The sequence below is a fragment of the Miniopterus schreibersii genome (genome assembly GCF_964146895.1).
Source record: "Miniopterus schreibersii genome assembly, chromosome: 14".
Lineage (NCBI taxonomy): Eukaryota > Metazoa > Chordata > Mammalia > Chiroptera > Miniopteridae > Miniopterus > Miniopterus schreibersii.
This window is the reverse complement of record NC_138114.1, coordinates 55,150,361-55,163,423: the sequence shown is the minus strand read 5'-3', so window position 1 is coordinate 55,163,423 and position 13,063 is coordinate 55,150,361. Positions and strand designations below refer to the sequence as shown.

General features: G+C 45.0%; 1 protein-coding gene across 1 annotated transcript; it reads left to right on the top strand.

Moving 5' to 3' along the window:
- The first annotated feature begins 2,596 nt into the window (after window positions 1-2,596).
- Window positions 2,597-12,787, top strand: BUB3 (BUB3 mitotic checkpoint protein). Its single transcript, XM_081158741.1, has 8 exons — window positions 2,597-2,802; window positions 3,225-3,419; window positions 3,914-3,983; window positions 5,708-5,859; window positions 8,296-8,454; window positions 9,682-9,859; window positions 10,115-10,331; window positions 12,474-12,787. Exons 2-8 carry the CDS (start codon window positions 3,225-3,227, stop codon window positions 12,481-12,483), a joined length of 981 nt encoding a protein of 326 aa, XP_081014867.1. The 5' UTR covers window positions 2,597-2,802; the 3' UTR covers window positions 12,484-12,787.
- Window positions 12,788-13,063: the final 276 nt, after the last annotated feature.

Genomic DNA, 13,063 nt, shown 5'->3' with positions numbered 1-13,063 from the left:
TTGCTGAGAACTATGCTAAATATTGGATATTTAGAGAGAGAAAACAAAAGTAACACTGGATCCATTTCCTTCTGATTTATTTGGTACACATTTTATTTTTATTTACTGATTGATTTGAGAGAGAGAGAAACATCATTTGCTGCTCCACTTATCTATGTATTTATCGGTTGATTCTGGTCTGTGCCCTGACCGGAGATGGAACTGAAACCTTGGTGTATGGGGCTGAAGCTCTAACCAACTGAGCCACACGGCCAGGGCTGGTACACATAGTTTATTTCAAGGCCTTCCTCTTCTTCCAGATGACCCACATTAAATTCCTCTTCTCCTCTAATGTTGCTATTTGAATATTTCATGCAGAAATAACCAAATTGCTTTCGATGAAGTATTTGTATAGGAATATTCCATCCGCATCATTTTTGTCTGCATTTCGACAGATTGTTTTTTTCCAAGATATGATTGTTTTGAAAGTATTGGGTGACTAGATCTTCCTTAGGCTTCTCTTGCAGAAAGTGGTTTCCTGTAGTCATTGTAGTCACGTAATGGCAAAATCGTGCCCTTAAGGTTTTAGGAATGACCCCTTATTAGTTGGTCATATAGTGGGGTATTCTTTTTTTTTTTTTTTTTTACTAACCCTGAAATTAGCAAAGTGATCCAACAGTGTAATTAGTTTTTAGGAATTCCTCCCTCTTGCAGGCAGTAACACACACATGCACACGCACACCAGTATGGCTTTGCATTTGGATTTAAAATGTTGTCCAAGACTTCACTGCGGCCAGATTTCCTATCGCAAGACCATCAATTCATTTGAATAATCGGCAAACTCATCAGCCTCCCTTCAGGTTCTAAACTGGATTTAAAAGATTGACGTTTCTTAAAACTCAAATCGAGTCTGGTTGCAACTGCATGCCCAGAGGGACCTGAATCATACACACACTGGGTAATGAAATACACTTAGATTTTATTAGTGGGTAATTCATGCTCAGAATCTCAAAACACTAATAGAATTAAATAAGCAATGGGGAGAGGGAACTAAATAAAATTATTTGGAGATAAAATTATTTAGCCAAAGTTAGAATGGAGGCAAGGCACTGCATTTTAAAATTCTTAACCTAGCCATTAACTTGTTGAAAGAGAAGAGATTGAGAGCCCAGTGTGAGGACTGCTGAGGAGGGAGAGCAAGAACCTGACCTTTTAGCAGTGATATTATCGATACAGAGGGGAGCAAAGTGGCTGTGTGTGCAGTTAGTGTGTCAAGAATCAGAAAAAGTGTGTCCCTGAGTCAGTGTGTGTGAATGCATAGACCAAAGGTTCCCCTCTATTAATGTACCTTAGGGTACATTAAGCTAATTACACTGTTGGATCACTTGTGCTTTAAAGGTAAAGCACAAGCTGAACTACCATCAAAATAGAGACAGACTCACAGAGAGAGCAGGTAGACAGCCCAGGGAGGGGGGAGGGGGGGAGGGATTGAGCAAAAAAGAAAAACAAAAGAGAGAACTCATGGTCATGGACAACAGCTTGGTGGGGGAGGGGGGAGGGCATAGAGGGGATAAATGGTGTTGGAAAAAATAAAATTAAATTAAAAAAAAGCAAAAGAGCAACAATCCAATAGACAAATGAGCAACATTTACAGAAAAGTTAATACAAATAAGGTCTCAGGCATACAGAAAGAAAAAAGAGGGGCTGAGTCACAGCGTTCTAGCTAAGTATTGCTTTTCTTTCACAGAGATCAAATTGTTTCTTGTTACAGAAGCAACCTTCTTAATTTTCCTGTTTGGAGGGTTGTAGCAACAGAGTAGGGAGCAAACAGCTCAGAACTCTAGGGAGTTGCTGGGGTGGGGTTGGGTGGGCGGGAGAAGCTTGGAGCTGTGATTTTAAGACCCTGTTTTAACATGTCTAAAAGAAGGTTTTGAGCTTTAACACGTTTCAGATGATTTGTTTCCCAGTCTGTCCACCCTTCTGGGCAGGGAGTTCCTCCAGAGCAAGGGCTGGTTTGGTTAACGCATCTTCCCAGCCTGTCACCAGGCCTGGCACACAGTAGGCACTCAAATAAATATTTGTTGAAGGATGCAATGGAGAGACAAAGCATAGTATAAATAAGGATGAGCTTCTGTTAGACCAGTAGGAAATGTGAGACCCTGGTTCACTGGTGGAAACCCCAGGAAAATGAGAGAAAAAAAATCCGGGCAAAATAATGCAATTTATTAAATATTTCCTTCTCTACTCCAATTTTTGCTTCACTTCATGGGCTTATGTCCATTCAGTGAAAGGGAGAATAATTTAGCTCTATATAAGTATTGGTCAAAATGGGGTTCTTGTGTCTGCGAGGTCAACTCAGATGAGGAGAGCGCCACGGGTCAAACCCCAACGAGCATCTTTCTCTCCTATTCGGAGGACTGGCAGGCGTCGGTCTCAGGGAGACTACATCTCCCAGCATGCCGCACAGGTGTCCGGGAGGGCGTGAACGCAGCCTTGGCGCGATGCTCTGTGGGAGTTGTAGTTTTCACTGGGTCAGCTCGAACGGGGCGGGGGGGAGGGTGCCGCAGCCTTGTAGTAAAGCAAGACCACGTGATCGGAAAAGCCGCCGTTTGCCTTTGAGCCGGAAGAGGATGTCCGGGTTGACAGACGCCGGGTCTCAGAGCGGACCAATCGGCTGCCTAGGCTGAGACGTTGGCGTTTGAAATCAGCCAATGGCAGGCAGACGCTGGAGCTTCCTCTCCGCCCACCTCGCTCGTCCCGCGAGTGCTCGGAGCGGCGCGGCGGCGGGAGTCGCGGCCAAGCGGATACCGAGGGGAACTCGAGGTAGCGGGGAGCGGCGACGGGCGCGACGCGGACTCTCCCGGCGCCGGGCAGGCGGGGCCGTCCGCCGCGGGCCGCCTCGCTTCCGTCGCTTTTCTTTTAGGCGCTTCGGGGCGGCAGGCCCGGGGGCAGGGGCCGGGCCGGGGGCGGCGGGCCGGCTGCGGCTGGAATTAGGGGTCCGGGGGCGCCGGCCGGCGGATCCGGGCGCTTCAGGGACGGCGCGGGGCCGGGGAACGAGTCCGGACCGAGGGCGGGGGTCAGGGAGCGGGGGGCGGGGAGAGTCCCGACGGCGGTGGGCGCGCAGGCTCTGCGCAGGCGCGGAGGCCAGGGCCCCGCCGTTTTCTGGGTCCCGGTCCTGCGGCCCCCGCGGCCCGGCCCCGGCCCCTCGGTGGGGCCTCTGACGCACCGGTGCTCCTGTTCCGCAGATGACCGGCTCTAACGAGTTCAAGCTGAACCAGCCGCCCGAGGACGGCATCTCCTCGGTGAAGTTCAGCCCCAACACGTCGCAGTTCCTGCTGGTGTCGTCCTGGGACACGTCGGTGCGCCTCTACGATGTGCCCGCCAACTCCATGCGGCTCAAGTACCAGCACACGGGCGCCGTGCTCGACTGCGCCTTCTACGTAGGTGTCCGCCGCGGCCTTTGTTACTGTATCCACCTGGTGCTACTGTGCCCGCGTTAGTAGCAACCCAGTAGCCACCCTCTTCCGGCGCCGGGTTTCTGGCGTTGGGGGACATGCAGACGTCGGAAACTCGGTCTCCCCGTAAAAGTGGAGTCGAACAACCCTGCACACTGTCCTGACATGTGACAGTTGGGTTTGAAATTTGCAACCAGAAGGTAAAACCCTGGCTGCCTTTATTTAAAGGAGGGATTAGTGACTAGTAAATAGGAAATTGTCTCTTGACTCAGCCGTTCTTCCTTAATTTCCTGGCAGCAGTTTCCCTCACCACTCACTTGCTTTATTTTTGTGTGCTGTGTTCTGTGGGTGTTTTTTTATTTGAGAGTGAATAGTTAAGACCAGTGTATGGCATCCTGAGCATACACTGAACAGTTGGCTGGGATTTTGAAGCTCTAAAGCTCCGTCAGTTTTAAGTGGCTTGAAACTTTATCTTGTAGGATCCAACACATGCCTGGAGTGGGGGATTAGATCACCAATTGAAAATGCACGATTTGAACACGGATCAAGGTAATACGGTCTTTTGCCAGTTTACTTTTTGCTCAGCTGGTGTACTAGAGTATAAGGGTTTGTTAAGAAAAATGGTTGTTAAATTGCTTAATTCCTAAGTGGGATAGATGCAAGCAAAAATCGTTTATATTTAGGATTTTTCTGTTTAAATGATTAAGCCATTTAGTTACTGATCACAAAATAGTATGCATGTATTTCTTTGGTCAAGCCCATTCCAATCTCCATCTCCATCACTTACGGGAAGGGGCACTTAAGTCTTTGACCTTTACCCTGTCCTCAGAGGTGAACTGAACGGCTTCCAGGATGGGGCTGATATTTCAGTTCTCCTTTCAGAAACCAGTTTAACTTAGATGGAAGAAAGATAGGTTTAAAAAAATCTAATGTTCTGAAACAGCCGTCCTGTCCAGGTACTGTATTAATCCTACTTGTGTCATCACTTAGCGTAGAAGGTGCTTTGGTGGCATTTATTGGATGAACAACAAGGTGGCCCATTTTCTCTTGATTGTTTCTGAGGGGCCAGGTAGGAAATGACTTAACCACGTTTCTGTGGTGACTTCAGTGCACGGTGCGGATGGTGATGGAGCCCAAATGCATGGAGCTCTCTAACAGAGCTTTTTTTGGGGTGGGGGGGTGTATGCATACCTTAGACACAGATGTACTTGAGGAGATGGCAAGTCACAGCCATGACTAGATGAGTAGGATTTGGACAGTGGGAGCATGGAAAGAGGCTGGGTGCAGTATTTTGTCAAAAAACTAACCCAATTGAAGAGGCTTTTGCAGGAAAGTCACTTTGCATGGTTTTGGAACTGTAGGTGTTCGGTTTTGTTTGCTAGCAGCTGATTCTATGTAATAAGTTTCAGGTTTAGGTCCTATTTGTTCAAAAACTTAGGAAAAAACCCACTAAAGAGCAAACGTAAAAGCATTTTGATGCTGGAGACCACAGTTGAGAACTCGCTGTTTATTCTCCAGTGAACTTGCTGAACTTACAAGGTTTTTTTTTCTTGTGTAAATGACATGTTTTTAAACAAGTAGCTTTCCTGTTTGAGGATCAAAACCACATACTGTTTTGTGTTGTACCCCTAGCATTTGGCGTAGATCCTGGCACATAGTGAACGTTTAGTAGATGTCAGTTGAACGAATGAGTGAGACAGTGACGTGTTGAAATTGAAAGGGAAGAAGTTATGTTTGGGAATTTGACCCATCAGGCAAACCACGTGAAGTAATCGAGAGATCCCGCGCCTTCTTCACCTCAGATCTCAGATCATCTGTCACCACGTTAATAAGTTTCTTACAAGCATTGGCTTAATGTGTTAAGTTTTACTCAGATCCAGAAGACAAATTATCTGCTCGTCTCTGCATCAAGTCTGCCTTGAGCCACCTGCCATGTATCAGAACCTACACTGGGTACAGTCCGAAGTAGAGTTAAACAAGGCTCCCTGTTTAAAGGGATCTAGAATCAAGTGAGGAAAATAACACCCGTCATTTTGATGAAATCTGAAGTTCAAGTCTGCCTTTGATATGCACCGTGCCGGGACTCGGACGGCACCGCAGGGAAGAGAGGACCTGGCTCTCGTCATGGAGAAATTGTCCTCTGTGTGGACGCTCCCTTAGGGTGGTGGGCGTGGGTTCACGACAGTTGAATGAATGTCCTCCTGTGGTTCACTTTAAGAATCTTTGTGTAGCAGGCGAAGTAAAACTAGGCTTTTTGTTTGTTTTTCCAATAGAGAATCTTGTTGGAACGCATGATGCCCCTATCAGATGTGTTGAGTACTGTCCAGAAGTCAATGTGATGGTTACTGGCAGTTGGGATCAGACTGTTAAACTGTGGGATCCCAGAACTCCGTGCAATGCCGGGACCTTCTCGCAGCCGGAAAAGGTAGGTGCTTTATATTCGTAACAGGAATTACGGTCCTTGGGGTGATTTGGTGCATGTTTGATGAATGTGGTATTGAATGTGGAGGCTAAGACTGGACACGTTTATTTTAGAAACCCAAATACGTAGAAATATTCTGATGCAAAAGAAAATTTATTTTGCTCAGGTTTTTTCTGTCAGTTGTGTGTGTACTGCAGAGCGCTAGCTTACATGGTGAATTTCCCATGTGTTGTTAACACTATATCCCAGGACTGAGCGGTCATTTAGCAGACACTGTTCAATTCCCTCAAGTGGGGTTTGACGTGGCCAGACCAGAAAGTGGGGTGGAGCGTCACTCATTCACTCACGACCTGAGGGTCCGCTTGCGTTTACTGCTAAGAGGGTGCAACGGCTCGTTTCAAGTTTAGTGAGAAAGGTGGCCCGTATTCCCTGGCTTTTACCAATTGCTTGTTTACTTTTAATACTGACAGATGTAGTGCGAAGGCTCTAGTGAACCAGGCGCCTGAGACGGACCCGTGTGGTGGTGTAACCGCCTGCTCTGCGCGGCGACCGTGTCATGGGCCTTGGCGCTCTGCCCTCCCCAGGCTCGTCAGGTGGTAGTTGGTTTCACAGATGGACGGCTCCAGCAGCTCCGAGGTGTCCCTCACCTGGGCCCATTTCCTCGGTGGGGACGCGCTGTTCCGTCCTCTTGGCCCTGTCACGTGCTGCAGTGCGTCCAAAGAGCCATTATTTTTGTCACTTCAGAGTCGAATCTGCTCCTGGCAAGACCTTTGTTCAGAATGAAATAATTGCATTGTTTCTGGTTTTGATTGATGGTCGCATGTAGCATGTTACGGGCCGTGATGAATTGCTGACGGAGTCTCCCGTAATGGACAGCCACACTGAAGCAAGCTGCTTATTGGTTCAGCAGGGTTCATTATGTCACTTTTTTTAATACTTCCTTTGATGGATGTATGTACCTAGTCAGTAGCATGACAGTGGTTTCGCTTGATTTATGGTCAGTGGGGATGGAAAGCACTATTAGAATCCTGTGTCACCTGTATAAAGATTTAAGATAAAATTTCCAGTCTGATTGTACTATTATAAATTGATTTCTTTCTGGGTTCTGTGTTTTTTAAGTTTGGTGTTTCATGGGACTTAGGTTAATTTCTGTTTTTCTACATTTTGTTTTTTGAGTAAGCTATGGTAAATCATATACTTTTCTTATTTAAATATGCCTATATTAAATTTACTGTTTTGAATATTTTTAATTTCTTATTTTCCCCTTGGTCAGAATAGTTGTTGATTTTTAAGGCCAGGTTATGGCGACTATTGGGTTGTTACATTGTTAACCATAACTTTTGTTTTTTTGACTAGTGGTGTGTTGTGAACACATTAGCGATTATTATCCACGTGGTTTAGCATGTTAAAGAGATGTCTTACTATGTTACAGGGCCTTTTCATGTTTCACAGTGGTTCTTCAGGTGTTAAAATAGTACATCAGATTAGAGTTGCTGAAAAAATAAATAAATGAGAGTTGCTTATTAACCGAAAGTCATAATCGGCAACAGTTTTGTATTTGAAGTCTAGATTTAAAAATAAAAGATTCATCATCATCAGGAAAATACATTTTGCCACCATTTTCATGAATTTGCTTTCATGTATTTGGCCTCCGAATAACATATTTGAAAATAACTGCTTTAAATCCTCGTGAGCACTTTAAATCCTGCATATAGGAAATTTTATTAGTATAAAGGATTTTTGTAGAAGTTGTTTTAATATTGGAAAATGGCATTATGAGGGAAAAACACTTTTATAGGAGAAAATGCTTTTTAAATTTTTTCTAAAGATGGACTCTGTCTTGCGTGTTCAGTATGATGTCAGGGCACAAGAATTTGCTTTGTCATATGCCAGTCCTTTGCCCTTTTCTTTTAATTTTGAGTTCATGTGCCACCAAAAGCAACTAGAGCTCGTTAGTGTGGCTCCCTCACTCTCCCTGGAGCAGCCTGGGAAGGTCAAGACTTAGAGTCACAGCTGAGATCTTGTTCCAGAAGCTGGTCATGGACGGGTAACTTTGAACACGATTGTTCTGTGAAAGGCACCTGGAATTGTTTTATGGCTTTATTGTCTCTTTTTGAGTATTTTTTATACTTTTATGTTGTCACTAAATGAAATAAGGTTGGAAAAGTTGTTTAAAAATTTAACTTTAGTAACGAAGAGAGTCAAGTCCTCAAGTGTTTTTGGAATTAACTGGAATGTACATTATATGATACTTGGGTTTATTATTTTGTGTAAATTAGTTGGCTTGTGTAACTGTAGTATTTAAATTTGGTGCCTGTGTTTTTGGGAACCTGATCAGCTAACTTTTTTATGGTTTTATGATTAGTGGCTTTATTTTGGGGCAAAATGTCGTTTTCAGGCAAGTAGATACTTTTTACAGGTTTTGGTTTTCCTTGAAAGGTGTACACCCTCTCAGTGTCCGGAGACAGGCTGATTGTGGGCACCGCGGGCCGCAGAGTGTTGGTGTGGGACCTGAGGAACATGGGCTACGTGCAGCAGCGCCGGGAGTCCAGCCTGAAGTACCAGACGCGCTGTATCCGAGCCTTTCCAAACAAGCAGGTACCGGCCTGCGCCCCCCTGTGTTTTGGGATTTGAAAATAATAGGCTCTTATGTAATGATGGTTTGGTCACTGCCTTTTAAAAACTACTCCCTTTTTTTGAAGCAGTGATTTAGAAATTGTCAAGTATGTTTTTGACATCCTTGTATTAAAAGGTGGTGTGTTAACCCAGTTTTAGAGATGAGCTTGGTGTTCAGGGAGGTGAAGTAACTTGCCAGGTTTGCTAGAGGTCTCCTGATATCTTGTCCACCCTGGTCCAGGATGCTGGGCAGTGGACAGGAATCCAGGAGAGTTCTGCAGGTACTTAAGGTTACACATCAGCGAATTCAGACTCGAATCTGGAAATGAAGGATTATGGGATTTGCTGCCCCCCCAACCTCTGTAACCCCAGTACTAACAGGTCTTCAGCAAGTCTAGCAGCAGAATGTGGGTTTTTTAGAAGAATGCCCCTGAGGGTAGGAGGCAGTGCCCCCGTGTAACACCCAGGAATCACTCTCGATGTGCAGGGTGACTCGCCCTCCCGCCTCCTTGCTGAAGGAACTCACCCTGATTAGTAGTGAGCCCTTCTGCCCGCAAGTCCTCGAAGTGCTGGCGGGAGTTAGTTGGTAGCGTGGCAGCTGCTCTAGGGGTTTTGCAGGAGGAACAGGCGTCACAAGCAGCAGCTGTCCAGGAATCCTGGCGTCGCCTGGTCGTGGAGCTTGAGGCGCCATGTCAGTCATTCTCTGGGCCTTTATCTAAAAGGCTGGTACCTGCAGTGGTGAGACTTGAGATTTAAATACATGATTAAAATATGCTTGCATTTATAAGTATTTTTGTCTTACATCTAAAATTTTCTGTCAGAGCATATCTCCAGTTTATAATGGAAGTTTAACTAACAGTAAGATTTTATTGATTTTTCTGTCTCCATAAGTAGTTTTTTAGTAGTAAATCTTAACCTTGAAGAATTAAAATAAAAAAGAAATGAAATATTTTTGTATTTATCTTATCTTTTACTTTGACATAAAAAAAAAGTGATGATAGTCTTATTTTTTAAATAAAACCAAGTATTAGTGTTCTTAAAATTTTGGCATAGTTATAACTGTTAGAACAGCTTAGCCCTTTGCTGAAACTTGGCCATGCTTACTTCCCTTTCTGAATAACCTGCTGTAGCGTAGGTTGCGTCTGAGCATCAGCACCTTGTTTTGGACCTGGATTCACCGTTCTTGGCTTTCTCTGGTTCCCCTGGCAGGGCTACGTTCTGAGTTCTATTGAGGGCCGAGTGGCAGTGGAGTACTTGGACCCCAGCCCTGAGGTGCAGAAGAAGAAATATGCCTTCAAGTGCCACAGGCTGAAAGAAAATAACATTGAGCAGATCTACCCAGTCAATGCCATCTCCTTCCACAACATCCACAACACGTTTGCCACAGGTGAGCATGGTGTGCTGTCTCTAGTCGTTGAGATGGTTTAAGCCTGCGATTGAACACTAGACATTTATACTTAGGCAGAGCTTTAAAAAGGTCACGTTTGCTTTTTATGATATTTGGGGGGGAAATCTGGTACAGTACCTCTTGGGGGACAGTGTTATTTCTGTGATCTTAAAAATAAGCATTTGCAACGATAATGGTTATTTTTTTATCTGCTTTCAAGGATCAGGTTTTTAACTTTTTCAAAATTACTTGCAGGTGGTTCTGATGGATTTGTTAATATTTGGGATCCATTTAACAAAAAGCGACTGTGCCAGTTCCATCGGTACCCCACCAGCATCGCGTCTCTTGCCTTCAGTAATGACGGGACCACACTCGCAATAGCATCGTCCTATATGTATGAGATGGATGACACAGAGCATCCTGAAGATGGAATCTTCATCCGCCAAGTGACAGATGCAGAAACAAAGCCCAAGTGAGTGCCTCACCTGTGCGCCAGCCTTTCTGCATTCAGCCCAGGATTTATTAATTTTTCCAAACCCATGAATAGCATTGTTGATGCCTGCCCGATATCACAGTGGACGGGGGGTGGAGCTGATTTTATCTCGCTCTCCCAAGCTTTCAATATCCGTGGGTTGATAGATGTCTGATGGGTAGACTTGAGCCTCGCTGTCTGTAGAGGAGGCTGTCGGGCTCCCACTCTTCTCGAAAGGTTGATAGTTGAATCTCCGGAGTTAGTACCAGCTCATTGCTGAAAATTAAGTTGAGGAATTCAAGAATAATTTGCTTAAGCAAATTCTATTTAAGATATTGAAGAATTTGAACTGCCAAAAATCTTTCCTCTCCACAGAGGTTGCTTCTCTAATATTTACACAAAGTGCATGACCTTCGGGTCTTGTTGGAACCCAGAGTGATGTGGCCTTGCCTGGAACAGCAAAGGTCCTTGGTTTTGAAATTGTCACAGACGACCTCCTTGGGTCTTGGTTGGCAGAGAGGAACCATTTACAGTTTTTGGAACCAAGGGGGCAAAGCTCTTAAGTACCTGCACCAGGCTTAAGGGAAAACTGATGCTGAGGCACTTGTTAAACCATGAAAGTACCCATCCAGGCGTCTTGTCCTGTTTGTTGTCCCTCTGCACGCAGGCCCTTGCAGGAAGTCCTACATAAATATTTATGGAATACGGAATGTTTCCAGGATTTCTTTATTTTTCTGAATTAAAGTGGTAGAGCACCCTTGCTAAATTGGTTGAGTCCTCGCGAGGGGCAGAGTATTAAATACTCAACTTTTACAGGGCTGACTTTAGACAGACAGCATGTGAGCCTGTTGGGCGAGGCTCTGTCTGCATTTGCTCTCACTTCGCGTCTCGTCCTGGCCGCCATTTGATCTCATGCTGTCCTTGTTTCTTTTGAACTTGTAGGTCACCATGTACTTGACAAGATTTCATTTACTTACGTGTCATGTTGATGATGATAAAACAGTTTCTATTCCATAATGGTGGATTTATTACTTTTAACAAAGAAACCAGAGAAAATACTAATTTTAATATTATAAGAACCTAAAAATAATGGATAAGAGGTTTTTATTGATTTTTTTTTAACACTTAAGTGCATGAGATGGTCTGATGGTTTGTTATTCGGGCACACAGACCTGGAGGCAGCCACTACGCTTTTGAGAATCAGTTTGACATTAATGATTTTGTTTCCACTGTGGAAATAAATGTTTGTAAATAAATACAGATAATAAAAATCCCTTTGCCTTTTTCTGGACCTTAAATGGTAGAGGAAGAGGCTCTTGAGCCATTTGTTTCTTTTGCTGGTTACAGTTGCTCCTTCTCAAGCTGCTCAGACTGCCTCACGAGGAGGTTAATCTACAATTAAACAGTATTTCCTCCTGGCCGTCCGTTATTTTCTGAAGCAGATGGTCCATCATTTCCTGGGCTGTTAAACAAAGCGAGGTTAAGGTTAGACTCTTGGGAATCAGCTAGTTTTCAATCTTATTAGGGTGCAGAAGGAAAACTAATAAGAAAACCTCCTAACATCATTTTGTGACTGTAAACAATTATTTATTAGCAAACAATTGATCCCAGAAGGGCAAATTGCTCGAGTCAGTAATGAGCTGAGAAAAGACAGAGCATATCTGTGTATTTGGAAAAATAATTGTAACGTAATTGCAGTACATTTAGACAGGCATCTATTTGGACCTGTTTCTATCTCTAAATGAATTTTTGGAAACATTAATGAGGTTTACATATTTTTCTGACATTTATATAGTTCTCATGTCCATTTCAGTTGCCCAGCCGCTGGTGATTAAGGTTAAAAAGAAAAAAATGACAGTGAGAATGCGATTCATTTCAGCGTAATGCCCTGAGGCAGAGCAGGGACGTGGCCTGGCCTGTTCTAGGTGGTGCCGGCAGCGCTGTGGTCAGACTTTGTTCCACTTACGTGCAGATGTAGGTTTCTGAATGGGACTTGGACCGTTACCGAATCGTAATATATTCATGATGTAGTTTTAAAAATTCTTTGGTGCAGAGAACGGTCTTGTTTTTATTTTTTAAGTATTTCAGTGAAAGCTTGGTGTAGTTTGATCCATCTTGTGAAACGTGTTTTCTTCGTTGCAGGTCCACCTAGCCGTCTCGTGGAGGTGGTTTCTCTGTGGGAAGCTGTTTCCTCCCTGCAGACACGTTCTGTTCCGGGGATGCATGTGGTCGCGTGGATGCGGCGCTAGTGTGTGGGTTTCCCTGTGTTCCGTCGGGTGCAGACCTTGTCTGCGCCTGTCCGTGCCGGCTCTGGGGCAGGGAGCCGGTGTCCCTGTGCAGCGGCCGAGGAATCGTCTCCCACTCCCAGTTTTTCCTGAGCCGCTTGGGCCCTTCTGTAAAATAGTCTGACCCTGTTACTGTCACGCTGTCTAATAAACGAGCGACTCAGACCCTTATATGGTGGGTGTTTTTAAATGTTGGTAATTACTGTAATTTACTTGGTAAAAAGGCTTGCGCAGAGCAGACCCCTCCGTCGGGCCTGTGGGGATGGCGCTTTGCCTTCGGTCCACGCTGCCTCGTTCAGCTACATCCCCTTTGAGTGCGGTGGGATTCAGTCCTGGTGAGGTGATCTGCCCGAGCCCTGCCATTCCCCTCGTGCCCTCCTGCTGGCTCAGCGGGGCCTTTGCGCCAACTGCGCGGCGTTACGGGTGGGCATGGACTGCTGGGGGCAG

Excerpts from the sequence above, each read along its gene's own strand:
- BUB3 (XM_081158741.1), top strand. The coding sequence starts at position 3,225 with ATGACCGGCTCTAACGAGTTCAAGCTGAACCAGCCGCCCGAGGACGGC. Across the intron at positions 3,984-5,707 it reads CGATTTGAACACGGATCAAG|AGAATCTTGTTGGAACGCAT; the intron begins GTAATACGGTCT and ends TTTTTCCAATAG. Across the intron at positions 9,860-10,114 it reads CCACAACACGTTTGCCACAG|GTGGTTCTGATGGATTTGTT; the intron begins GTGAGCATGGTG and ends AATTACTTGCAG.